This window comes from Azolla caroliniana, unplaced genomic scaffold (genome assembly GCF_043228905.1).
Source record: "Azolla caroliniana isolate FFs.n. ecotype wild unplaced genomic scaffold, voAzoCaro1.0.p SCAF_3, whole genome shotgun sequence".
NCBI classification, from domain to species: domain Eukaryota; kingdom Viridiplantae; phylum Streptophyta; class Polypodiopsida; order Salviniales; family Salviniaceae; genus Azolla; species Azolla caroliniana.
In genome coordinates, this window is record NW_028230438.1 from 25,181,226 (window position 1) to 25,207,926 (window position 26,701).

At 35.7% G+C, this 26,701-nt stretch overlaps 2 protein-coding genes and 1 long non-coding RNA gene across 3 annotated transcripts; 2 read left to right on the forward strand and 1 right to left on the reverse strand.

Annotated features, from left to right (window-relative positions):
- Positions 1-7,174: 7,174 nt before the first annotated feature.
- LOC147866825 (nucleobase-ascorbate transporter 2-like) lies at positions 7,175-14,532 on the forward strand. The gene is made up of 14 exons (XM_087317323.1): positions 7,175-7,315; positions 8,537-8,634; positions 9,248-9,424; positions 9,685-9,785; positions 9,906-9,981; positions 10,130-10,189; positions 10,299-10,483; positions 12,129-12,225; positions 12,372-12,458; positions 13,058-13,116; positions 13,202-13,293; positions 13,477-13,554; positions 13,670-13,830; positions 14,114-14,532. The coding sequence occupies exons 1-14, from the start codon at positions 7,228-7,230 to the stop codon at positions 14,324-14,326; spliced, it is 1,572 nt and encodes a 523-aa protein (XP_087173449.1). The 5' UTR covers positions 7,175-7,227; the 3' UTR covers positions 14,327-14,532.
- LOC147866826 (uncharacterized) lies at positions 14,256-14,622 on the reverse strand. The gene is made up of 2 exons (XR_015529530.1): positions 14,490-14,622; positions 14,256-14,429 (listed from the first exon to the last, which is right to left on the reverse strand). It is a non-coding gene; the product is annotated as an uncharacterized LOC147866826 (long non-coding RNA).
- Positions 14,623-17,927: 3,305 nt separating this feature from the next.
- Positions 17,928-25,726, forward strand: LOC147866827 (putative mitochondrial adenine nucleotide transporter BTL3). The gene is made up of 4 exons (XM_087317324.1): positions 17,928-19,953; positions 21,830-22,133; positions 22,643-23,155; positions 25,206-25,726. The coding sequence occupies exons 1-4, from the start codon at positions 19,244-19,246 to the stop codon at positions 25,272-25,274; spliced, it is 1,596 nt and encodes a 531-aa protein (XP_087173450.1). The 5' UTR covers positions 17,928-19,243; the 3' UTR covers positions 25,275-25,726.
- The last annotated feature ends 975 nt before the right edge of the window (positions 25,727-26,701 follow it).

A 26,701-nucleotide genomic window follows, 5' to 3' on the forward strand; every position in this document is an offset into this window, starting at 1 on the left:
GTGGGGCCCTTATTGTTCTATATGCACTAGTAACTACATTTTAAACAAGTGTACGATTTGAAGCAATTTACCATTCGTATATACCCATCTTTGCACATGTCACACCAATCCATGGCAAACCCAGCCTAGTTAAGATCAATTCACATGTTAAACATTGACCTTGTACACTATTGATTTCCTTGACCACTAGCATTAGCCCATCACAAATTGTGAGGAAATCTTAGGTCCTTGTTCTATATGCTATAGACCCAAAGATCAACTTGAGTTCTCATCCTTGATTGCTACATCATTATCCTTTTTTATTATTGAAGGTACTTTGCAATATAGATAGGCGAACATGTATAAAGATTTTGGCTTTTTGTATGAACACTAACATTTCGGTTGTCAAAACATATATTCTTATTCTTGTGTCCAATGGAAGAAACTAGAATATTATTTATGATAGTGTTGGCTCTTTATGCTTTTATTTTTACACATCAAGCTTTAGGTTCAAACCATGGCCCTCGTTATCTTCTTCACCATGTAAATCATCAAATTTGACATCACTCATAATTGTTATCATTATCAGTAAACGATCATTTACACTATGTTTAGTTAATATATTGCACATACATCTTAAAGGTTGTTTTCTTCTCCATAGGAAACAACCATGAATCTTTGTTGAATCTTTGTTTACATGTTTAAAATATACAATGACTCACCACCCATCTCTTATGGCCATGTTTGAACATACATAATTACTTGTCAATATCCCCCTCTATGTTAGATATGGCATGACTTTTTGTCTATCACATTGCTAGCTTAGACTACAATATGGTTTACAATCAAACAATAAGAGCAATGTTTTTTCTTTGATTTCATATTTACCTAGCTTATTTTAGACATTTTGACATTGGCAATGGTAAAAATATTTGTGCATGTGAGATTTATCATTGTAAATCTTATGTATTGTTACTTAGGGGATAGATGAGGGATATGAAAACATGTGCATACACACAATTTTTTACATTCAATCACATGAAAACAAAGGTTTCTTGTGCATGGTGGAGTTTACAAAAAATAAGGTATTTTGGAATTTCACGCAGTGGTTAAGACATTAACAAGGAAAAAGATTATTGATATTTCTCATGAGTGGACACACCAAAACGGAATCATTACTTGATACAATTATCTGTAAGGTGTGAAAGTTGGAATCTTTTGAGTATATGCACATGGATATCTCAGTAAAGTATGGTATCTCGTGAGCTCTTTGAGGAAACATTGCACACAAGCAATGTGAAAAGCTTGCACACAATTCAAGGTTTTCATGTATTGGTATGTGAAATGCTTTGGTTGGATTACCGTTGAATTAGATTAAAAACTAGTTCCAATTTGTTTGTACCTACAATAAAAAGTTTTAAGTGTGCACATGTAAATTGCACATAGACGTTAGAGGCAAAATGCATTATGTTGCATTGTCTTTGTCATGCTTGGAAAAAAATTATATCATAAACGAAGTGGTCTTCAACTGATAAATTCAATTGAGCCAAAATATCCAATTACATGGTCTATAAATGAAATATTTCTTTTTCCTTGATCAAACAGATTAAATCACTCTTGAAACATAAGCTAATTCAGATGTAACTTTTTCTAAGTAAGTTTCTTGAAAACAATAGATCGTAAAAGAAATGTGAAGTGATGGGAACATAGAAGTGGGTGAGACGGAATGAATCTAATGACATGGAGACGAAGAATCTATAATTGTCTTCCCCATAAAAGCTTAGAAATGGGTGTAATTAAGGAGTAAAGACTTAGATAGAAGGAAAGGTGAAAATGGCTTTGTGTGAGAATATGGGTGATGAAGAATTAACTAAAGGTCAAGCAATCAAACCCAAATATTTGTGTGATCCTCAAGAACATTAGAGCATTGAAATTATAATTGTCATAATTTACATCACCGCTAACATAGTTGTAACTCGTACATATAGAATCCGAGGCAAATACACGATGCAACATGATAGTGTATTTGAGAGAGATGGTATTTAATAAACTCGTATGCCTCCATGGTCAGGTTGAGATATTCATGATGTCTTTGGTGATTATTTTACGTGTTCAAATTGTTTAACAATGCATTATATGGTTGGCTTTCTTATTAAACATGAATCAATATGATCATGTGTGTGTGTCGTAGTCATGTTGCTCATTACAATGATTTCATCTATCCACCTACTTCATTAGATACATTGCAATTTTTCATAAAACTCGTCGCCTACTTATGCAATTGGTGAATTTACGTCACTTTAAGAAATGGCATTGAAAATCCTAAGACATTTTTTAATCGAGTGTCATTTTTATATGTTTCGTAGCCACCAAATGTGTTACTACAGTAGTATCTTGGAGGATGGCTATGAATACTACAGGAGAAGACCCTGGGATTATGCACACATTAGTGTGAATATATCATGATAGCTAATACTTAATAAGCAATAAAGCAAATAGGGGGCAAAGTAGCTCTATGTGAAAGTCCAAGGTCACAATTGGGAGTTGAGTTGCATATATGTTTCCAATGCTAGCACAATTATTGATGTTGCATTATTAGGGCCAACCTATAGACAAGCTCAATATTCACGGGGTTTGCGGTTGGAATGAATTTGTGTATCAGATTATTAAACAATAATCAAATAATATCATAATGTTATCAAGCATGTCTTGAAACATATGAAATAGACACAAAAAAACAATAATTGAATAAAATACAAACATTGTCTATAATCCTACAACCCCAAAAAATTGTTCAATACGAGTTCGAGCAACCATAATTATCAACAATGGATCATTTAATATGTGCTCCACTCCAAAACGGGGGAATTGCATAACATATGATTCATCCTCCAAATTACAATGAAGTAGTTGCAATTCAGATTGATGCATGTGGCTACCATGAGAATTTATGAATGTAATGCATGTGGTTGACATACATGGGAGAGAACAAGTGTCACTCCATAGTCAATCTCAAGCTTTGGACATTACAGATTTAATAGATATTGATGTTAATTGGACTATGTGAAACTGTAGTGGCCAATGTCATCTGTTCGATTCATTTCACATGTATATTTTGTAATAGTGGACCATGGTTTAGTGGAGGTGGTTATTTAAGAGCTTGGTTATTTTAATAGGCAACTAGGACACCTAGGAAGCTCCTTACTTGAGAGCTTATTCTATTCACAAGTGCTAGTTTCTAGTTGCATGATTCCCAATCCAAAAGTTATTGTATTCTCAAATACATAACATGATGTTTTGGCATCAACGACATGGATATGTGAATTCAATATTTTTATTCTCGAACAGACAAATCAAAATATATAATGAAAATTCTAACGTTGCTCGCCCACTTGAGTTAGGATTCACTGTGAGTAGATCACATGTGCTTCTAAGAAAAGTGGAAATTAGCTTTATTTCGCAATGTTTACATAAAATTTACCGTCTCCCCAAAGGTTTCATCAAGATAATGTGAACTATGATAACAATAAAAATCAACACAATCGTTGTGAATTTTGTACATGAGATTGAATGAGAGCAACCCAACGGTCTTGCCGAAAATCAATTCGTATTATGAACTTACTTCTATAGTTGTTTGAGGAATATGTACCTGTCAGCTTTCTCTACACCCTATCATGTTGCTAATAAGTGTGTACAAAGTATCTGAGTACGAATGTGTTTGAAAGTAGTGTTAGGTTGACCAACCTTTTAGAACCCTGTCCACTAAAAATGTTAGTGATGGACGTTCAACTCTAATGTCATCACATATACATCATACACATTAACAATATCCTCCTAAAAAGCCGAATTTGCAAGAATACCCTGGTCATTATCACAAAGATTAGAACATATGTGTACAAGGAAAAGGAATTGGTAGTAAATGATGACGACTTGAAATAATATGATATGAGATGCATCCTTTCATATGTTAGTAGGCTTGATATCAATTGACCATCTCATTGGATATTGAAACAACCATGTGACACATCACCCAACTAAGTGTGCATGTTACTATTGCATGCAAGGTCATATGTGTGGTACATGCATAACCGCATATAGTTCTTCGTGTTTTTGGTGTTACGTGTACAATGATATTCAAGAGAGGACACTAAACTATGGCCATTTGTATCTGTAATGATGAGAGTGTAAGCGGCTTGTACATAGCTCGTAAAGACATCATGGAAATATGGTGCATGTACTCTTTTAAGTTCATTCTAGCACAACAATTTGTATAGAAAGTGTATATTTAGTCATGTCTCCATCTTCCGCATTTTATATCATCCAAGCATTTCATCGAGCTAGAAAAAAATAAAATTGAGCTAAAGAAATTAGTTCACTAGAATATACTTTGTGTCCAAACATTATTAATGCGTTGACGATGCCTTGCATTAACGTGTATGGCGATGTCTTGCATTATCATTTTCAGCTTAAATGATCTCACTTTTAGAGAAGTTGGTGCCGTAAATTTCTAGAATAAACTTTGGTTGGATTACTATACTCTAGATCAACAATTGTGAGCATGTCTCGTTGCTAATGGGAATAATCAAAGACAACCAAATTTCGCATTATAGTAAAATCAATCTCTACACTCTTAATGATCAGTGTGCACAATTATGTTTTTCAATAAAAATAAAAGAATGTGATTGTGGGTGTGCAATCTAAAGCTTTTGTATTGATCTTTGCAATTTTAATGTATAAGCCTTTTATGCAGCATTGATTTCATAATTTGTCCCATGTGCTACTACATCTCAAGTACGACATTAGAAGTTAAGAATGTATATCTACAATGAGTTTCATTAATGTATTGAAGCTGGTTTAACATAGAGAAAGAGAGAGAGCTTTGTTAGTCTATTTGTATTCTAAGCATAAATCTGGTTACATCTAATAAAGATCCTCCTTAAAATATAGCCATAACCATATGTACTTATATTTAGATTAGAGATAATGTTATAGGTATCTCATTCACAATGTAATGTATTAGAGACATGCAATCAATCGTGTCTTTCACCCTTGCTCAAATATACGAATTGAGTGCCGACTTCATGTCCCAATTAAAAACCCATTGTGTGGGGAGTGCATCTTATTGTGTTTTAAACATGACGCCTTCAATAAAGTTAATAAATAATCTTCTACGTGCATAACAAATAAGCATAAAATCAAGGGAAACCATGACCAAGGGCAATATAAGTATGAGGGCTACTTCTTTGGTGTTTTCCCATAGAGTAAGTTTAAACAAATGACTCCCGTAGCTCTAGAAGAGAGCATAATTTAAACTCCACATATTTAGCCACAACAAAAAACACACTGAACCTCGGCTTAATAGGACAACAAATTGCTTCGTTAGGGGTGATTCAAACAATCAATATAGGCACAAAGTCGGAAAAGGCTCACATGCGTGACTGGTCAAACCAGCCTTTTAAAGCCATCACATTAGAAGGCAAAGGTCTAAAAATAAAAGCCACGGTCAAAATAAATGGAGATGGGGGAGTTTTTTTTTTTTCCAAAAAAACACTACTTCGCATTAGTTAGCAAACAAAATTACATCATAGAACACCCAAAGTTCTTCTCACCAGCCCTCACTCTGGCCTTCCCACCAAAGTGGACATAGTCCCCACCTCATTTTCAACAAACGTATCCAAAGATGGGGGAGTTGTAAGTGAAGGGGCCAAAATATGTCACAAAAAACACTTGCCATTTTTTCAAAATCTTGAGATACTCTCACAAAGTCATGTTTTATTAGCAGTACATAGTCCATCAGGGGGTGTACCGAATGGTATGAGTGAGATAAATGCATAGGATGACCTCTAGGATATGATGAGACTCGCACCACGTTCCATCATGCAACTTGTAGACAGGCTACATTTTACCGTCTTCATCGTCGTCACTTACGGGCACAAACCGCCCTTCACTGTCACCATTTTTGCGTCGTCGTTGTCGTGTGAGTTGTAGCCTTCGGGCGAGCCAAAGATAAAAAATACTAAAGTAGTATAAACAAATAAGAAAATAAAATAAAATCTTGAGATACTCTCCTCTTCTCTCTTTACGCGACATTTTTTCAAAATCTTGAGACACTCTGCTCATCTCTCTTTACGGATTGTGTGTGTGTGTCTCTCTATCTAGAAATCGTATTCTCTAGAGACACACCTTATTCCTTATAAAAGACATACGAAAGAGAGAACTTTTGAGTATTTTTTTTTCGTTTGAAGGTCATGCACGATACAACATACATACGTGCAATTTGTCGGGCTTGGGATTCTTCTGAAAAGAGAAGCAAACATAAGGCGAATCGGACAATGGATTTCATTGTTCGTTCCGAGGCACAAAGGAAGGCATGCAATGCCAATGCCACCCTTACTCAATCAACTTCACTTCATGATGCAGAAAGCCGAAGCTCGACCGAGCACAAACAAACACACACACACACACACACACACACACACACACACACACACACACACACACAAGATGGCATTCGAGAGGCAGACATTCCGACCGATGGGGGGGCGGTTCGGGAAACATGGAAAGTATCCCACAAACACAAACACACACACAATAGAGAGAGAGAGAGAGAGAGAGAGAGAGAGAGAGAGAGAGAGAGAGGACCAAACTATGAGATGCTAAAAAGAAGGAAAGAAAAACCTCACTACATTTTCAAACACAAACTACTAGTACTCAGAGTACCCCCCCATTCACTCATCAGTGTTTGAATGAAACACACACACACACACACACACACTCTCTCTCTCTCTCTCTCTTACACACACACACACACCTCTCTCTCTCTCTCTTATACACACACACACACATACTCTCTCTCTCTTACACACACACACACACACTCTCTCTCTCTCTCTTATACACACACACACACATACATTCATTCATTGCTCTGTTTCTCTTCTCTCACCACTACTCTGTTTCCATTGAGTGCCTGCCACTCACTCTCTCCTCCCCTGTTCCTTGCTACTACATACAATACTCTGTTTCTTGCCTCTCTTTTATTGATCACTTGATCTTCTTCTTCTTCTCCTTCTTCTCCTTCTTCTTCCTCTTCTTTCTTCTGTTTGTTGTAGTAGTAGTAGTAGTAGTAGTAGGAGGAGGAGGAGGAGGAGGAGGAGGAAGAAAACAGGCGAGAGAAAGGGTTGTAATATATACCATATACATACATACATACATATACATATACATATACATACATATATATATATTATGGCACCCAAAGCAGAGGATATATCACATCCACCTTCAGATCAGCTCGTGGGTCTTGACTACTGCATCGACTCTAATCCTCCTTGGGGTAAAAGAAACTCCCCCTCCTCCCCAGAAAACACTAATTTAAAAGTCTAGAGACACAGGGAGAGAGAGACAGAGACAGAGACAATGTGTGTGTGTGTGGTTGCATAGGGAGGGAGAGAATGTAGGGGGCTGTGATTCTTCTTCTTTTCCTCTATTTCTACTTCTTAAAACCATTTTTGGGGTTTTAAATGGGGTTTTAGGGAGATATCCATGATTTTCCTTTTAATTGCCAAAAATCTCCTCCACTTCGAGGTGAGAAAGAGCTTATGGTTCCATTTACCCCTCAAATGTTTCTGTTGTTTTTCTGTTTCACTTCGTGTTTTTATGCTTTTCTTTTGTATACATATGTACGATTTTGGAAGACAAAATCGTGAAAGTTTATTGCTAGTGTTTATTGTTTTTTGTCGTTAATCCATTGAAGTGCAGCTGCCTTTTTCTGTTTTGTCATTTACTTCGCAAATCTCCTTTTTTGGTGTTCACTCATAGAGAGAAACGATTTCCTTTCTTCTTTTTTATTTTCACCTTTCAAAATCCTTTTGTTCAAAAGTTTTTATGTTTGCTTCTTCTTCTGCTGAATCAATTGAACATCAGATTGGTTTGTCTGATTGTTTCCCTTACCTCTTCAAAATGTGATTGTTTTTACGTCAATCCATTTAAAAAGTGGGTAAACTATTCAAGTGAAACCCCATCTTTGTTTAAAAATCAAGTAAGAGACAACAAGTTCTCATGGCTGTCATCGCATTACACATAGCTATGGAGTCTGCTTTTTATAATTGTAATGACTCTTTAACGTTATCGTATTTCTGTTGGATTTCCTCCTAAAGTCCTACAAACGTCACCATGAGGATGAATATAAATCCTTTTACTTTTTACTTTAGAAAACGTTTTTGATCTTTTTTGTGTTCTCTGTTGCCAAGCGTTTGCTCCTTTAATCTTCAAATATATTATATGTCTGAACGCATGTCCGTATTATGTGTGGTTTAAAACACACGTATGTTTGTGTACTGCAATACGTATGTATAATTGTATGTATGTATGTCTACAAAATAATTGTATTTATGTATGTCTACAAAATAATTGTATGTATGTATGTCTACAAAATAATTGTATGTATGTATGTCTACAAAATAATTGTATGTACGTATATAAGTAAATAAAAAATCTGAATTTGTATAATGGGATGATCCCATCAACAATCTTTTTTGTTTTCTTTTTCTTTCAGGTGAAGCAATCCTTTTAGGGTTTCAGCATTATATACTGATGCTAGGAACTGCTGTCATGATCCCCACTTTATTGGTTCCACGAATGGGTGGTGATGATGTGAGTACATATCCAACTTACCTTGTGTGTAATGAATCTTTCCTGGCCATGCGATAAGATCTCTTTACTTTAGTGTATGCTTTTTTTGTACGTGTGTCAAAACTTCCTCTATGGTTTTGGATTGTAAATCTTTAAATGTATACGGAAAAGGATAACCAAATCTGTAAATGTATAGGAAACTGGTCAAGGAATGCAGTAACAACTTTTTTATACGTATCCCCCAAAACGGGTCAAGCATATACATAACATAAAGCAATTTATAGATATGTTAATTATTTATTTCTAAACCTGTGATAAATAATGAAATGCATACAAAAGCAAAACTGGAGTATGAGCCTGTAGTGTTGAAAATTTCCCTGGTCATATGTATGATTATGTCTTTAAAAGAATGTGTTGTGAGCGTTTCATACAAAAGCAAAACTGGAGTATGAGCCTGTAGTGATAAAACTTTCCCTGGTCATATGTATGATTATGTCTTTAAAAGAATGTGTCGTGAGTGTTTCATGTAAATTTGAATTTAAGAAATGAATCTCTGATGCTATGTTTTCAATCCATCATGATTCAATTACGAACACGGGATGAAATATATGTTTTTTTCATATTTTTATCGCAGAATGACAAGGTCAGGGTTGTCCAAACCCTGATTTTTGTAACAGGACTTAGTACTTTATTGCAAACTCTCTTTGGCACACGCTTGCCTGCAGTCATGGGTGGTTCCTATGCATTCCTTATTCCAGCTTTTACAATCATTAACTCATCATCCTTACAAAGTATCCAGGATGATAGGGAGGTAAATATCCCCTACCCCAAAGAACAAATAAATGTCATACATTCCAAAATTACGCTTGATTTTGGGAAATTTCCAAAACTATCCTTCATATGAGACTGTCATTATTAAACTATATACCCATGGGCTATGCTTTTGCACAACAAATAGAGCCCATGGCCACAGGATTTGATAATTATACACTATACATATCATATGTGATCCCGTTTTTGTTTTTTCTATGGCTTTATGTGATGTGTGTGGGTCTCATGTATGCTTCTCAGAGGTTTCTTCATACCATGCGTGCAATACAAGGTGCAGTGATAGCATCTTCAAGTTTGCAAATAATCCTTGGTTTTAGTGGACTTTGGGGGATACTCTCCAGGTTAGCGAAACTTTGTTTATCTTTTATACATTTTTCAATATACATATTGTATATATGTATATATTTTTTAGGTTTCCTTTTCCATTCAAAACTGAACTCAAAAGGAGGTAATAACAACAGGTTTCTGAGTCCATTGGGGGCTGCCCCGTCAATTGCATTAGTTGGCCTGGGGTTATTTGAGCTCGGTTTTCCTGGGGTAATTTGTTTCAGATTTGATAAAAATCTCTTTAGAAATTGAAAATGTGTGTTTTCACGCATTCACCATCTCATATGCATATGTATAAAGCTTCATCATCATGCATATAGCATTGATCACTTACTTTTAATCTTTCTTGTTAACTCAGGTAGCAAAGTGTATCGAAATTGGTATATTGGAATTAATAGCACTTGTCATCATTTGTTTGGTATGGGTTCGTTTGTCTTTAAATTGGGTTTCTCAATTTGGTTATACTTATTCTTAGTTTCTATAAGCCATGTCTTAAAAAACATAAGAAGTTACTTTTTGTGTATCAGTATTTACGCCATTTGAAGCTGCTGAAGCTTCCTCTGTTTGAGCGTTATCCAATCATACTTTCGATTGTTGTCATCTGGCCGTTTGCTTACCTTTTAACTGTGGGTGGGGCTTACAGCCATGTCTCTGTGAAAACACAAATACATTGTCGAGTAGACAAAGCAGGCCTCATACACGCTGCTCCATGGTAACTTATAACTCTCTCTCTCTCTCTCTCTCAATCAGATCTATCACACATTCATGTATATCTATACTTGTACTTATGTATATGTATATAGTATATGTATATGTATATGCATGCATATAGCCATAGAATGAACCATACGTATCATACATGCATTTGCATTCGAGAATGATTAAATCAAACGTGTGGTAAATCATCTCAAAGTTGGATTGGATTGACTAGGCTCTATATTATATATTGATTCACTCTCAATCCTAATAAGTGGACTCTAATCCATTGTGAACCACCAACATAAGTATGGTTGCAATATTTGCATTGTATCACATGCATACTTTTGGGATGCAAATCAAGATATCTCTATCATCCTCACTTTAGAACTTTACAAAAAAATGAGTATGAACTATAGAGATTGAATCAAAATATGTCATTATAAATTATAATCAAACGTTCAAAAACTCATAAAACATATATTCGAGAATATGAAGAAAACATGACATAGGCAGTATTAGCATAATAACTTACCACTAGGGTGACTTAATTTCTAATTACAAAGAAAGAAAGAAAGAAAGAAAAAGAAACATGGCACTAACATAAACTTTTGCCATGACATAGGCAGTAGTAGCATAACAACTTACCACTCAGGTGAGCTAATTTCTAATAACAAAGAAAGAAAGAAAAAGAAAAAAAAAGGAACATGACACTAACATAAAAATTTGCCATGACACTAACAAGAGGATATGCGAAAGTTGGGAATTGAGCCCAAGACACAAGTAATAGTAGCACAACAACTTACCACTAGGTTGTGCTTAGTTGTAATAATAAAAAAATAAAAGAAAAAAAGTATTATAACACTAACATAAAATTTTGCTATGACATGGTACTAATGAGCGAGAGAAAGAGATGAGAAAAATGGGAATTGAACCCAAGACATAGACAACAATAGCATGACTCCTTACCACTAGGGTGAGCTAAATTGTAATGATAATAAATGAAAAAAAAGAAAAAAGAAAAGGATCATGTATTTTTCCCATTTCAAACGTGTTCGTTTCCAAATGTTTCCAAATGTTGGAATGCTTGCACGAACACGAATATTACGTTCTATGCATATAGCAATGGTTCTGGTTATCAGCTTGCTCATCATGCATTCTACACGTACATATCTATATATGTATACACACATACATATCTATATGTGTATGCACACATGCACATTATATCTTTGATGACTAAGGTAGTCCAAACGTTATACTTTACATTCATATGAAGGTTTTTGTATCAAAATGTAAGCTCTCATAGAATAGAACAGTTTTTTTATTGGTCACAAGGAAGCCAATTTTGACCTATGAATCCAAATAAACAGATCACCTTGGATATGACTTCTTCATAAGAAGTGAGGTTACTACTGTGTAAATAAAACTCTCAATGTGTATGGGAGGACAGTCAATCAGGGTCATCTCATTATTTGGTTTAGTATTGCTGAATGATTATGTAGTATTTTTATATAGATATGTGAACAGAGATGCACTAGTTTTTTTCAAATCAGAAGATATAAAAAACAAGAACATTCTATTTTATAAGCTTGTGCGTTGAAATCACCTAATTTTCAGATCACTGGTTATATTAATTCTGTTGGTTCTTTCTTATTTAGGATCAGAGTTCCTTACCCTCTTGAATGGGGAGCACCATCATTCAACGCCGGACATGCGTTTGCAATGATGGCCTCAGCCTTTGTTGCCTTGGTGGAGGTAGTTCATATATAAATATGTATTCATCTTCATCAACTACATGCATTTATATCATTACACGGAAAGCAAGAAATAATTGTTGAAAAGTGCACAAGAATTGTCAATTTCTGTTTGACACTGGTTTTGTATTGTAAATGTGATGCTAGTCGACTGGGGGATTCATAGCCGTTTCTCGATTGGCAAGTGCTACCCCGCCACCCGCATTTGTATTGAGCCGAGGAGTTGGATGGCAGGTGAAATATTTATGTTTCAGATTCACCTAGGCAGGCACCTGCGTTCGCATACGCATTCATGGTGCCGGTGCCCATACATGTACACATAGACACATCCCCATCTCATGCACACACATACCTACATGCATAGTTATCTGGTGAAAAGCATGCTTCACATCCACAAATATATTCATATCCACTTGCACACACATTACACAGTAATCTTGTAATACGCATGCTTCACATCCACAAACAAATCCAGCTCCACTTGCACACATACATTCAAATCTATATCCACTTGCACACATACATACATCCATATCTATATCCACTTGCACACATACATACATCCACATCTATATCCACTTGCACACATACATACGCATCTATATCTACTTGCACACACATATGCAATTATCTTGTGAAATGCATGTCCAACATCCACAAACGCAGCCATTTCCACTTGTACCCATGCATCCAAATCTACATCCAATTGAGCCCGCCGTATGCACACACACGAAACATTTCATGCCCACATACATCTCATGAAATGCATGGTTTGGAATCAATAACGTGTTTGCTCCATATATTTACAACCTTATATTTTACTTTTGTCTCAGGGTGTCGGTATCTTATTGAATGGCATGTTTGGAAGTTTGACTGGGGCAACAGTGTCGATGTAAGCATTTTTTTCAAATGGCAAAATTAAATAATTTCTTTTTGGGAACTCTTGGCACCTGATTTTTGTTCTGATTCTATGCCAGAGAAAATGCGGGGCTTCTCGGAATAACTCGTGTAGGGAGTCGGAGAGTGGTTCAGATCTCATCTGGGTTTATGATATTTTTCTCCATTCTTGGTTAGTTTCGTAAATCTCTCTACTGCAATGATCCATCCATCCTTTATACATTGTATCTGAGACCTAACTATCACTGAATTAAATTTTTATATAGTTATTGCTAAGACCTAAATTAGGCTAGATTAAGATTTGATGTAGTTATTTTTTTGCTCTTGTCAAAATGCCATATTTTTATATGTACAGGGAAGTTCGGCGCACTTTTTGCTTCCATTCCTTTCCCTATATTCGCCGCAATTTATTGCATTCTATTTGGCATAGTCAGTAAGTCATCAGTTGCATAGACATAGTTTTTTTTTGCTATATATATGATACAAATTTACATGTAAATGTAAAACTGATTTTGGCCAAAGAAGTTAAAACTTACGTCAAAATGCAGCTGCAACCGGAGTATCTTTCCTTCAGTTCACAAATATGAATTCATTACGAACGATGTTTATAGCTGGGCTTTCGTTGTTTTTGGGCCTATCAATACCTCAATACTTTGATGAATATACTGCCACTGCTGGATACGGCCCTGTTCGTACCAATGCTAGATGGGTAAGGGTTTTGCTCATATGCAAACAAACAATAATTTGATGCATAATTGATAAAATCATAATACAATGCAAACATTGTGCTTGATGCATATGATAATAAAACAATGCTAGATGGGTAAGGGTTTTGCTCATATGCAAACAAACAATAATTTGATGCATAATTGATCAAATCATAATACAATGCAAACATTGTGCATGATGCATATGATAATAAAACAATGTGGTTCATTTTTATACACATGCTGTCGAAAGAATCAACCTGATGTTCATTATGTTTTGTTTAGTTCAATGACATTCTCGACACACTTTTCTCTTCACCAGCAACTGTGGCTCTCATTGTTGGTGTCTTTCTCGACAACACGTATGATGTGAAGGACTCTAAGAAAGATAGGGGCATGCCGTGGTGGTCCAACTTTCGTACATTCAAGGGTGATAGTCGCAACGAAGAGTTTTATTCACTACCATTCAACCTCCACAAGTTTTTCCCACCCACCTAAAAACAAAAAACACCAATACACATCCACATACATACATAATACACATACATATACATTATTTGATTTTTATTCCTAGTATATAAATTATGCAAGAGAAATCCCTCTAAATCGCCATCATTGTCACTCTTTTGATAAATGAGAGAATATTTTGTGATCCTCCAACAGAAATTGACCAATTTATATATACAAAGTTATTAATTTTTTGAGATCTAGAAGATGTTAATAGACCTACAAAAAGCCATTATAGAGCTCTTTCTCTTTGTTATGCGAAAGGTGGCTACAAGAACATTGATGCATATACATTTTGACACCCTTTGCTTCTAATCAATTGTTCTAAATTTGAGGAAGAAAATTTTCCATTAAAGACTATGGAAACTGATATGGCTAGTACAATTTGGATTGTTCTTGGTGTTCCAATACTTGTTTTGTGGTATTTGTTTGGCTTAAGGCATTTCAATCGTGATATATCTTATAGTAAAGGCTTTTTTTGTAGCCAGTTTGTAATTACTTATATTGAATATCCTGATTGATTATAGAGCAATTTCCTAAAAATTTGTTCATGTTTGTTACTTGTTAACTCATTATCTCACATTTCTCCTTTTTCTATTCCCACTCCCTCTATGAGCCATATATTCAAAAACTATATATGTACATACACACACACATAGAGAGAGGAATGAATGCTTTGACTATTTCCAGAAATGTGGGGTGTAATGGAAATTTTGGAAAGTAAGAGTTGTCAGTTGGGAATGTCATGAAGATTTAGGTATATTTAGTTATGAGTGATGTTCTTAATTGCATGAAGGTAGAAAATGATAACAATTGATTTGCCAAGAAGAGTGGCGCTTTGTTTGTCTATTTGTGAAGAGGGATGTGCCATAAAGGATTAGCTTACTTGGCATTCATCAAATGTTAACAAGGCTTGGGTATTATGATATATACTTGTGGAGATGAAACAATATTATATACTATTTGTATACTACCTCTGGCCTTTTATTAATACCAATGGAGCATATGTTTTATGGAAAAAAAGAGAGGCTTGGGTATTATGAGCTCTAGTGCATCATATGGATTACACATGGTCTCCGAATTTTGGCTTCATAATTTGCATATCTCAACACTTAATGTGCTTTGTAAACCAGAACCCAACGGCCGAAATATGAGGTTCTCCAAATTTTGAAACACCATTTTGTGTCATTGGGATCCATCCTCCAAATCACCTTAAAATGTTTATGACAACCGTATATGAACATTTTAAGTGACGCCATTCCAAAAACAAGTGCGTGCATGCACATAAAGAGAACTTGGCCTTTATAAAATATCATATGTGGTAGGATGTTTTGTGATAATATATGTATATCTATCAAAGATGTGTCGTCTTTGAGATACATTTGAAACTAAGATGTGGACGGTGACAAGTGCGTGTCTAAAACATAGAATTATATAATGAGTCAAAAGGTTAGTGAGGCACGACTTTTAGGATTCATTCATAACCAATGTTGAAGGATTCACATGCCTCTTAGATTAATTCATGGCCAATCATTATGGATTGACATTCATGGATCAAAAAGAGAGAGAAGAGAGTTTAATGGATTAGAAAGATTGTTGGACGAAAAGGGAGAATGAAATCTACATTTAATTACTGAATAAGAATAATTATATTATTTTCCATGAATGAATACCCTAGAATGCTCCTGATTTTAGAGAGAAACACAAGTGTCTTGTGACTTTAGATAGACAAAAACAATTTAAGAGTTGTGACAACGAAACATATGAGTTGTGGGTGAAGTAGAAAGAGAATTTGATCGATTGAATACATTAACTCTTTTTTAGGAAGGATGAGGTCGATCTTTTCAATATTTTATTGTTGAGAGAATTGAGATTAGCATTATGAAGCAATTGAGATAGTTTTTTTTAAATGATCCTTCTGATTTTTTGCATAAAAACACTACATGGTCTAATGGCACGAACTTTGGACACAAAGAATAAGCGGCCGAAGCCATGAAAGAGAAAAGGTTACAAATAATAGAAAGAGGAAAGGCTAGGAATGCTATGAGAGAACAGAGAAAGGATATGTTTGTTCTCCTATCTAGCATGAAACCCTTTTCACCTCAACATTGGTTCTCTATATATTTCTAAAGTTGCTTTCACTACTCAATGTAGGAGCTCGGAGCATAAAAAACATTGCAATTGTCTTCATCGATTCCTTATAAGAAACTGGTTGTGACCTATATTGATTTGCATTAGGTGACAAAAAAAGGAACCAAGAGTCGGATGGACTAGAATAAGAAGAATGATCTCCCTCCCATATTCAACATTCAAGAAGTTGTATAAGGATCAATGCATGAACTTATGCTGTTAGAAAAATGATTCCCGAACTTTGGAAATGGGTCCTTGGGGATTGTAGGAAAATCACTACAAATCCATCTTGACCATTTTCTCGCTAAGCCGGCTTCCTTGTGCCAACAATCCTAAGGCCACTTAACTATGTGCAAAGTGTGGCCATGTAGTCAAACAAGGAATACTTGTGCGCTTCCAAAATGCGTCATGGGATTGATTGAGGCTCCACGAAAATACACTAAAGACACTATTTCCTCAAGTGGGATAGCTTTTATGCCTACATGTCAATGCACTAGGAGTTTGACAAAGAAAAGAGTGGTTGGCAAGCACTGTCACTAAACGAATATATGAAGCTTTTGAAAATGGGCCACTGACCGATTGGGGGTTGATCCTAGGCTCATCCCTCTTCGTGGGTTGGTGGGTATATATATGGGCGGGCGGGCAGTTGGGCCACGATGTCTCGAGGGACACATTGGCATATGCACATGGCATCAACATGGACATTCACATGGCCACAAAAACACAAGCACGAGCATGAGCACAAGCATGAGCACGAGCACGAGCACGAGCACGATCACGAGCCCACACATGACACACACACACACACACACACACACACACACACACACACCCACACCCACAATCTTCACTAAGCCAGCGGGAGAGAGAGAGAGAGAGAGAGAGAGAGAGAGTCGTACTGGTGGAGCCAAAATGCGTTTAGACCACATCTTCTTCTTCACGAAACATAACATACATACATACATACATAAAGAAAGAAAGAAAGAAATACATAAATACATACATAAATAAATAAATAAATAAATAAATATTATGTACATACATATATGTATTTGTACCATTTATTAATAATTTATAGTATATACCATTTATATACAACTCATACATTACAATATGTACATACATTCATACCCTAACAAATTCTGGTTTTTGAATTAATTGTGGGGAATATTCTCTCCCTCTCGCTTCCCAAGCTTCCATGGCGAAACCCTAATTTCTCTACTCCTCCTCTGCTACCTCTCTCTCTCTCTCTCTCTCTCTCTCTCTCTCTCACTCAAATTCTGTGCGCATTCTCTTTCTTTCCCCATTCTCTGCTCCTCCTTCTCAGTTACCCTCCCCATCTCTCCCCGAATCGAAATTCACACTTTTGCTCTTTCTCTTTCTCTTTCTCTTCTCTCGCTCTGCAATTCATTCACAACTCGATTGTTTGTCTCGTCTTCTCTCTCATCACGCATTTTCTTTCTTTCTTTCTTTCTCCCGTTCTCTCTCTGGATCACTTTTTCCCCCGTATCTCCTGTTCTGCTCGAGCTTCCGTGGCGAAACCCTAACTTCTCATCATCATCATCGTCGTCGTCGTCATCATCATCTTCTTCTTCGAGACCCTATCAGAGGTCTGATAAGCTCAAGGACGTTTTAAAGAGCTATAACGTCCCTTTCGTTTGGACAAGATTTCATTCTACAGTAAATTCTGCCGAGTTTTTATTCTCTCATCTCCGATCCCGTAAGTACATTTTGATTATCGAGAAGGGATCTGCGAGATTTAGACTTGAGCTGTCAAGGAGATTTAGCTTATTCATAATATCTAGCGGCGTATGCACACAAATATGTCTAAATCTGTACATATACAAACCATGACTTCATCTGAAGAAGGATATACACGTATTGAAACCAATCTTCATGATTCTATGATCGATTCTTCATAGATCTTGTTTGATCGCGGATTTTGCTTCAGCAACAGTATCAGGATTTGTGAATGCTTCTTTCTTCACCTCAAGAAGAGAAAATTTCATGTCCATAAACAGATCTATATAAACAGGATCTCTTCTTCATACATCTTCTTTCTCTCTCCTGGATCAGACGGTATCAGAATTCGTGGAAATTTTGTTATTTATTTGCTTATTCGACAGATGGAAACTCCTTTATAGAACCTATCTCTTGCACAATCATCAGCACCAACGCGTTGTTGAGATTTTATGACTCCATTGATTACGTCAAGAATTATGAATATTGTGGTAATGTCTTGTCGAATAGATCCTATATGCTCGCCTCTTCTTTGTAGATATGGTTTATCTTCTTCTTCTTCTTCAAAAACATCAGAATTGGTGGAGATCTTCACTTCATATCAAGACTCTGACGATATCTGGGGAAGAAGTTTCTTCATAGATCACTATTTCTCTTCTGCTTAAGCAACGTCATGATAATTTTGTTTTTTGGAGATCTAAGGAAATGTTGGTTACTTATTAGTAAACTTTTTCTCTTTTAAAAAGGTTTTCTTCATAGATCTACTTCCTCTATTCTGCTTAATCAGCAACATTAGGATCAATAATTGATTGATTAGTTACACTTATTTCTCATTAAAGAGAGCTATGCACCTCTCTTCTTCCAAATAGTTTCTCATTGTCTTCTACATGTAGAAAGATTTTAGATCTTTACTTCCTGATGTGTATTTTAGTAACTGCTAATTCGAATTCCTTCGTTTCTGAATAGATCTATTCTCCAAGATAGATAGTTACTCTCTCTGTCTCTCTCCACCTTTTTGGTCAGAAAATTCCTTTCAGCATGTCTAGCAACATTTCTTCTACAGGCTACAAGAAAAACAAAGCTTTAAACTCCATAGCGAAAGATTTCGTATCTTTGTCTTGTCGAGGAGGAGAACAATATCCTTACATTGCAAATTTAGGCAATGAAATTTCTTTCCTTCCTTCTGTATTCTCATCCCCTTATACGAACTCTTCCGTCTGTAAATTCATCCTTGCATTACCTACATCTAAGGGCCATTATACCCCTATCACATCTTCTTTCTCTTCTCTCTCTACTCTCGCATTTCTATCAGTATCAGCTAGCATTAGGTCCAAACATTTACTTATTGATCTTGATGAACAAGGTCGAGTAACAGATAAAAGGTCTATGGTCTCTGCTTTAGCTTCTACATTGAAATCACTGTCTTCTATAGAGAAACCATCCCTTGAGTTCATCACAAGAGTTGAAGGTACATCAAGGATCTCAGCGAAGAAGAAGCTAGAGAAGAAAAAGAAGACGAGAAAGGATCCATTGCAATCAGAAAGACATAAATCTAATCGAACTTTGGTACAGAATCAAAATTCCCTAAGCTCAAGTCAGAGTATTAGCTATGTGAATGAAGAAGAAATAGATGAAACTCCTAATCGAATGGGCAATGGGTTAGAGAAAAATGGAAAGAATGATCCAAAGAAGATTCAAAGCATTAGTAAGTATTTAGTAGCAGGAGCCATCTCTACTATTATTTCAAGGTAATTCCTTGCTTTACTATTTAAACAGTAATAAAAATCACATCAAAGAGTATTATAATCATGTTATGCGAGATTTCCTTGGATATGTTTTAAGACATCAATTTACATGTAGTATTGCGATCATTCTGCATGAGATGTAAACTAAGTATGTATTTTAAATTTTTAATAGGGAAATTTTGAGTCACATACAAGACTTATTTTGCTTGTAACTGAAATGTTTCGAGTCACAATTAAGAAGTATTCTGCTCATGCCTCATGATATGTTAATAAGCTTTAGTGTAATTGGATTTGAATGTATGATCTGCTCCTATATGAGTGAACTATTACCATGCTATAGCAGTCAGATTTTAATTAGTATTAAACATAAAAGGCCATGCTTTGCTAGATGTCACTGAACATATTTCAAAACCTTGGAAAAAGTACCTTATTTAGACTGTATATAATCAAATTTGATTCACAATTTAAAAAGTACAAGCTCAGGCCATGCGAGGCGTCCTTAAATGTATCCTGACATCTTGCACTGGTTTTGTGGAATCATAGAGCACAGATGCAGATGTTCTGTGTTTTTAACCTCTCAGACTCGTGCAAATTTCTTGAAAGCATCATATTATTTGATAGTGATATATATATATATATATATATATATAAATCTAGCTTTTTGATCTCTGAATTCCGAAGACAAATAAATGTGCATAGGAATATCACAATATAAAGTGTTCGTTTTCAATTAAAATCTAGAGAGGCTGGCATTATAGATGAAGTATTGACGAAAAATTCTTTGTTAGAACTCTGAACACACCTTCATTGCAGTGTAAAAAGGGGCCCTGGTTTGGCATGGGCTTTGCAGAAGTTTGTTTGATGGAACTCAATTGTTTAATGAGAGAGGTTTCTAAAATAAGATTTTGGTCTACAAATGCCAAGACCATGAAACAGACAAATCCAACATCTTGTGCTTGGGGTTTACCAATGGATGCGAATCCAAGCTATGATTTTGGTTTTCAGATTTCTTTTGTTAAGAATTTATTCAATTCTTCACCTACAAGAAGGAAAGATTTTGGCAAAATTGTAATATGTGCACAATTATATTGCAAGAAGGTAGATGTGAATAGGTGGAGAGGATTTCTAATATAATGAAGATGAAACTCTCTTGCTAAGTAACATATTGCCATCTTGGATAAGCTCAATGCATTATGTCAAAGCAAAATGGATTTTTGTAGCTTTTGAAAAATGCACATAATAATGATTTTGTGAAACTGGAATTCAGGGTCATTCACGCAGGTGAGGAATGGATTTTGATTTGTTTCTTGTAGAATCAATTGAAAGCATGGTGCAAGAATCTAGATGCATTGAAACCATTGCTTGATTGTTATTTCTGACTAAAATTTCTTTCTGCCTCGTGTGCATATAGAAAGTTCAATATGAACTAGTAGTTTGATATTGGGCCTGTAGTCACTTACGTTCAGGAAACTACATTCTTTTTTCAATTTTCCTAAACCACATAGTGATTTGGACGAAATCTTTTGCGGTCATTTCCCACCTTTTTTTGCTGTTGGTTTGTCACTATTGCACTCTCTAGCTGTTGGCTGTGGTCTCTGCTGCAACCTCTCTTCCCCTCTCCAATTATCCTTCTCTAGTTTGTCAATCACCCATGGTTTACAAATGTGAAGTATGGAAGTTGAAGAGCATATTTATTTGAAATTTGTTATAGGTATGGAACCTCCAGTGATAAATATATTTTGTTGTAAATGATTCTCATTCTAAATACAAATTAAGGGCAAAATTCAACACATCTGCAGATCCACAAGGTTTAGCAATATGTCATATTTCTGAAACATTCATTATACCTCTGATGTTTGAGATTGTTTTGTTCTTGTAGGACTTCAGTTGCTCCTCTGGAGAGATTAAAGCTTGCATATATAGTTGGCGGAGCGAAACATAGCTGGGTTCATGTGATACAAGGAATATGGATTACTGAAGGATTGAGTGGATTTTGGAAAGGAAACATTCTAAATCTTCTTAGGATGGTCCCATTCAAGTCCATTAACTTCTTGGCTTATGATTTGTTCTGTAAAGACATCCTTGAGAAGCAAGGTAAAAGTGAGGTTACAAATCTTGACCGTCTTACAGCTGGAGCTGCATCAGGTGCTGCAGCTACGCTGTTATGTTTTCCTCTTGACACGGTATACTTGAACTAAAGAACTATATTGCATTTTGTTTATGGGGCGCTAGATATGAATTGAACAGTTATAGCATTGTCTATGAAAGGCCAAAGAGATCTATGAGATTGAATATGGCATCTGTGTGAGTCTTATAGGATGTCTGGTAAAATTATCTAAAATAGGGTTGACTATGCATGGGTACAATTAGTAAGAGGTATAAACTTGACTTTTATTAAAATACATGGGTATAAAATAAGGGGATAGAGTATAGAATAAATAAATCTGAAATTGGTAAATTGTGAGTGGATCAGCCCACTAGAGAAGTGCATCTCTATATTACATTTAAGAATGCCCCAAAGTGAAATGCTTTATTTAACATAAGGAAGTTTATTTTAAGGGAAATTTTTATCAAGACTCACAGCTTTTCTAGAATTCCCTTGAGATCGTAGGTTCTATATTCTAACTTCACATTTCTAATGTTTCAAATGCCAAATTACGCTAAACTTGGGTTTTTTTAAACACGATTTCAGATGAGAACTCGACTCATTGCTCCTGGGGGTGAAGCTTTAGGCGGAATGCTTGGTTGCTTTAATCAAATGATTCAGAGAGAGGGCTTTCTCTCTTTATACAAGGGTCTTTTTCCAGCTCTTCTAAGCATGGTTCCCTCTGGTGCAGTTTTTTATGGAGTTTATGACATACTTAAAGCACAATATTTGCAATCACCAAAGGCACAAAGAGAACTACAGAGGCTTATTATGGAAGCGAGAAGAGAGAAATCAAGTAGCAATACAGATGGTGTTATATCTCATGAAAATAATAATGTTAGCCCTCAACTAGAAGTGGGCCCAATTAGAACTCTTATATATGGTGCAATAGCGGGAGCATGTGCAGAGGTTGTTACTTACCCACTTGAGGTTGTAAGAAGACAACTTCAACTTCAGCAATCAACAGCTAAAATAGGATTGCTTGCAGCCTTTCAAACGATCGTGGATCGAGATGGATTTGGTGCTCTTTTCTCTGGTGTAACGCCGAGTACCATTCAGGTTTATGTTCAAACATTGATTTCACTTCATTTTGTGTTTTGGCTTTTTTGTCTCTCAGAAATTAAAATACCTCATGGATGATCAAGACGTTCAATTTAAGAAAACCATATCTACTGTCCATGGTGGTGATCCAAGGCTATTCCAAATCATTATTTGGAATTCTAATGCAAAGATGTTTAATAAAGGAAATTACCCTGTATTTACAATTCTCGATGCTATTGTATACTCCACTATTATACACAAACTTTCCCAGGCAAATTGGTATTTAGCCAGCTCTCTCCTTCTTAACATATTCACCCTCTTTTCATCCATCCTTCACCTCAAAGCGTAGATATGCATGATCTGCTGCCAAGCCAATAGGTCTATTAGAGATAGAGAACTCTGTTATTTCGGGTATGAGATGGAGAAACCATTATATATCAGAAATCCATGTACACTTCCCAAGGGTAGAAGTATGTGCGATATTTTTGCTACTTCACTCATATCTTGAGGTTGCTGCTTTAGACCAACTTCTTCTGCCATGACTTCTCCACACATAGCTTTGCCCACGTCAAACATGGTTGTTTGTTCATCATTATGTTGTGCACTGAAGTCTCCTAATAGTACTAGACTCCCGTAGCATCAAATCTGATGATATTATTATATGATGGCAGATATGATGATGTTCCAAGAGGCACAAACCTCGAGTAGGCAGGTGGGAAGTAGCAAGTTGCTCTATGTAGTTCTCTAAGATTCCCACTTTTGATTTGTATCCACATTATCAATGTCTATTAAAGAAGTGATGACTGGGCTTGGTGTCCAAGGTTGGTTGTTGGTGTGGTGAAATGAAGTTATGACAAAGTTTATTGAGTGCAGTGATGTCCATGATCTTGTGATGGTATAGCCCATCTGCCTTACATCTTGGTACTCACATCATTTATTGAATGGTCGTGGAGTCAGTGTAGAGGGAAGCATACGTCTTTCTGATGTGGTTGAGAACTGGCATCTACTCACAAAACTACATTCAGACTTTTCTTCACATAATTTGCAGAATCTTTTAGCTCTAGGTATACAAAGTTCTTGTCCTGCCTCAATCTCTAGTTGGTGAGATGAAACTTTGAGGTTTCCTATTGCTTTGTGAGCACCCTATGGGGCATGTAGACATCCATGTATTTCGATCTTTGTACAAATCCATCCTCTGAAAAGTTCTTGAAATGATCTTTGTAGTAGGCTACCTTTTGGGGAAGTCTGAATGCATATAATACATATATTCATGACAAAGAGAGTTTAAATGCAAGGAGTTTTGGTAGGTGACGTTCCCTTGGGACAGAATCCAGCGTTTGGGGAATAAAGAAAAATAGAGGGTGACTTGTCAGGCACATAGGCCTTGGCCTTGTGGATGACAATCTCATCACCCTCTCGTTGAAAATATCCCGCCATTATAGGTAATTTCTTCACTTTAGAGACCTTTCCAGTTTGGATCAACCTAATGCTAGAGATCTTTCAAAGACAAAAACTACAATATATCTAAATTTGAGAAGCTTACATGCATAGGTGATGAGATTCTTTAGTCACGTCTTAGGCTATTTCTGTTTACCTTTTTGTGTGGTTAAATTAGTTTGGTTTGGTGTTCTCAAACTTGAGACACCATTTTAAGTGTAATCACTTATTTGGTCTTATATGCCATTTTGGACTCTTAAAAGATGTTAATATCTTTCTTTCTCTCCCAATTAACTCTAGGTTCAATATTAAGATTTGCATGGATGTTATTTAGTCTCATACGTCACTTACGCATTTTAGAGACACTAACGTAATATTTTCATTTCGTTTTTCTTCAATCAGCTGTAAGTTTAATAATATTTCTTTGTTCTCTTATGCTGTTGCTCATATTTGAATAGTGTTTTGCATGGCCATCTTTCATTCTTTCCCTTCCATGATATAGTTTTTGTTTGCTTGTCTTTGTTTCTCTCCCAATCTTCTATCACTAGACTTGTGGGTATGGCATTGAACCACATCACTTTATTTTTTTTCTCTCTCCAAGTTAACTTTTGTAATTCCTTGTTAATGCCAGGTTCTACCATCAGCTGCTTTAAGCTACCTTGTATACGAGTCGATGAAATCCATTTTCAAATTATCGTAGAAATATAAAAGACATTATTCAGAGATTCAAGAAACAAAAAGCGACGTTTCCTCTCCGAAACGAAGAAAAACTTAGGCCTCGCAAGTTTCATCTTGTTTTTATGATGTGCTATTTATTCATTTTGTGCATAGAGGAAAACCAAGTAATCTGTGGGTGTAATATGTATGAACCTATGATATAATAATATATATCATATCTCACGTGTGAACAGGTGAAGATGGTTTAGTTTTTGTATCATTTTAATTCAATGGTTTTGACCACTTTCTAGAACTATGTAGGAAGCCTTTCTTGAGAGGTTAAAATGCTCTCACTGTAACCCTTAAAATGCTATTTGTTTATATTTTGAGACCACATGGAAAAGCTTCAGTTATGCTTTATGAGTTTCAGGCTTTGCATCACCAAGCAAGTGTATTTGTATGACAGAAAATATGGGATATTTATCTTTCTTGATACTTGCATGTATCAAAATCTATCTGTTCTTCGATATAAACTGAGAATTTTCTAGTCTTTTCTTAAAATGTATGGATAGCAAGAAACGTGTTACCAAGTTTTGTGATGTCTCTCTAGATAATTCCTTGTCAAATTTCATACAAATAATTAGTGGATCAATTATTAATGAAGATCAGGATGATTGATTAATTTGATTGTTTGAAAAATGAGTTTTGTATGAGTGTCCATGCTCATACATACAATTAATGTAATATGATGGCTTGGCATGCTAGTGAGAAGCCTTAATGATTTGATAGTAGTGACAATAGCAATGGCTACATTCATTTAAGTTGAAGTAGAGTCCACCTTGAAGTTGACAAGCACTTTTGGGTTCCTTGGCTGCTTATTGTGGTCCTACACATCAAGCTTCTACACATCCTCTCAACATCCAAGTGAGTGAAGTGGGAGCACACAAATCAAAATTGACATTTGTAAACGTCTATACATGAATGTGTCATTAATAAAGTTGGTTGATTTATTAAAGTTGTACTTATGCCATGTTGACATTCGATGCAAGCTATCTTGTTGTCCATTTGATCTATTTAGAAATAATAGTTTTCAATGGGCCACATCTCGAGAATTGCCAATGCTCTTTCTAAACCCAAGTATGGTGGAAAAGGAAGGCACATAAAAGGATTTGACAGAAGCAATAGTTCGCAAGTAGCAACAATTGAGACCATTTGGATCAAACTAGGTAAAATGATGAAAGCTTTGAGTCCATTCCTATAGGATTCTAGGTATGATAATATATCATAATCCCTTGGGATTCTAGGTATGAAAGACATGCAATTGATTGTGTGCCCATATATCATCCAAAGTTGTAGGCCTTGCCCAAAGCCTTCCTACCTACACACAAAATGTCCACAGGTAGATCATTACATTCATTGACTATAGAGGCCCAATAACATCCTAGAGCCGAAGCATTTGTGGACTAGACA

Coding starts and splice junctions, on each gene's coding strand:
- LOC147866825 (XM_087317323.1), top strand. CDS start 7,228: ATGGCACCCAAAGCAGAGGATATATCACATCCACCTTCAGATCAGCTC. Junction 10,484..12,128: donor CTCATACACGCTGCTCCATG/GTAACTTATAAC, acceptor TTTCTTATTTAG/GATCAGAGTTCCTTACCCTC. Junction 13,831..14,113: donor TTCGTACCAATGCTAGATGG/GTAAGGGTTTTG, acceptor TGTTTTGTTTAG/TTCAATGACATTCTCGACAC.
- LOC147866827 (XM_087317324.1), top strand. CDS start 19,244: ATGTCTAGCAACATTTCTTCTACAGGCTACAAGAAAAACAAAGCTTTA. Junction 19,954..21,829: donor ATCTCTACTATTATTTCAAG/GTAATTCCTTGC, acceptor TTGTTCTTGTAG/GACTTCAGTTGCTCCTCTGG. Junction 22,134..22,642: donor TATGTTTTCCTCTTGACACG/GTATACTTGAAC, acceptor ACACGATTTCAG/ATGAGAACTCGACTCATTGC.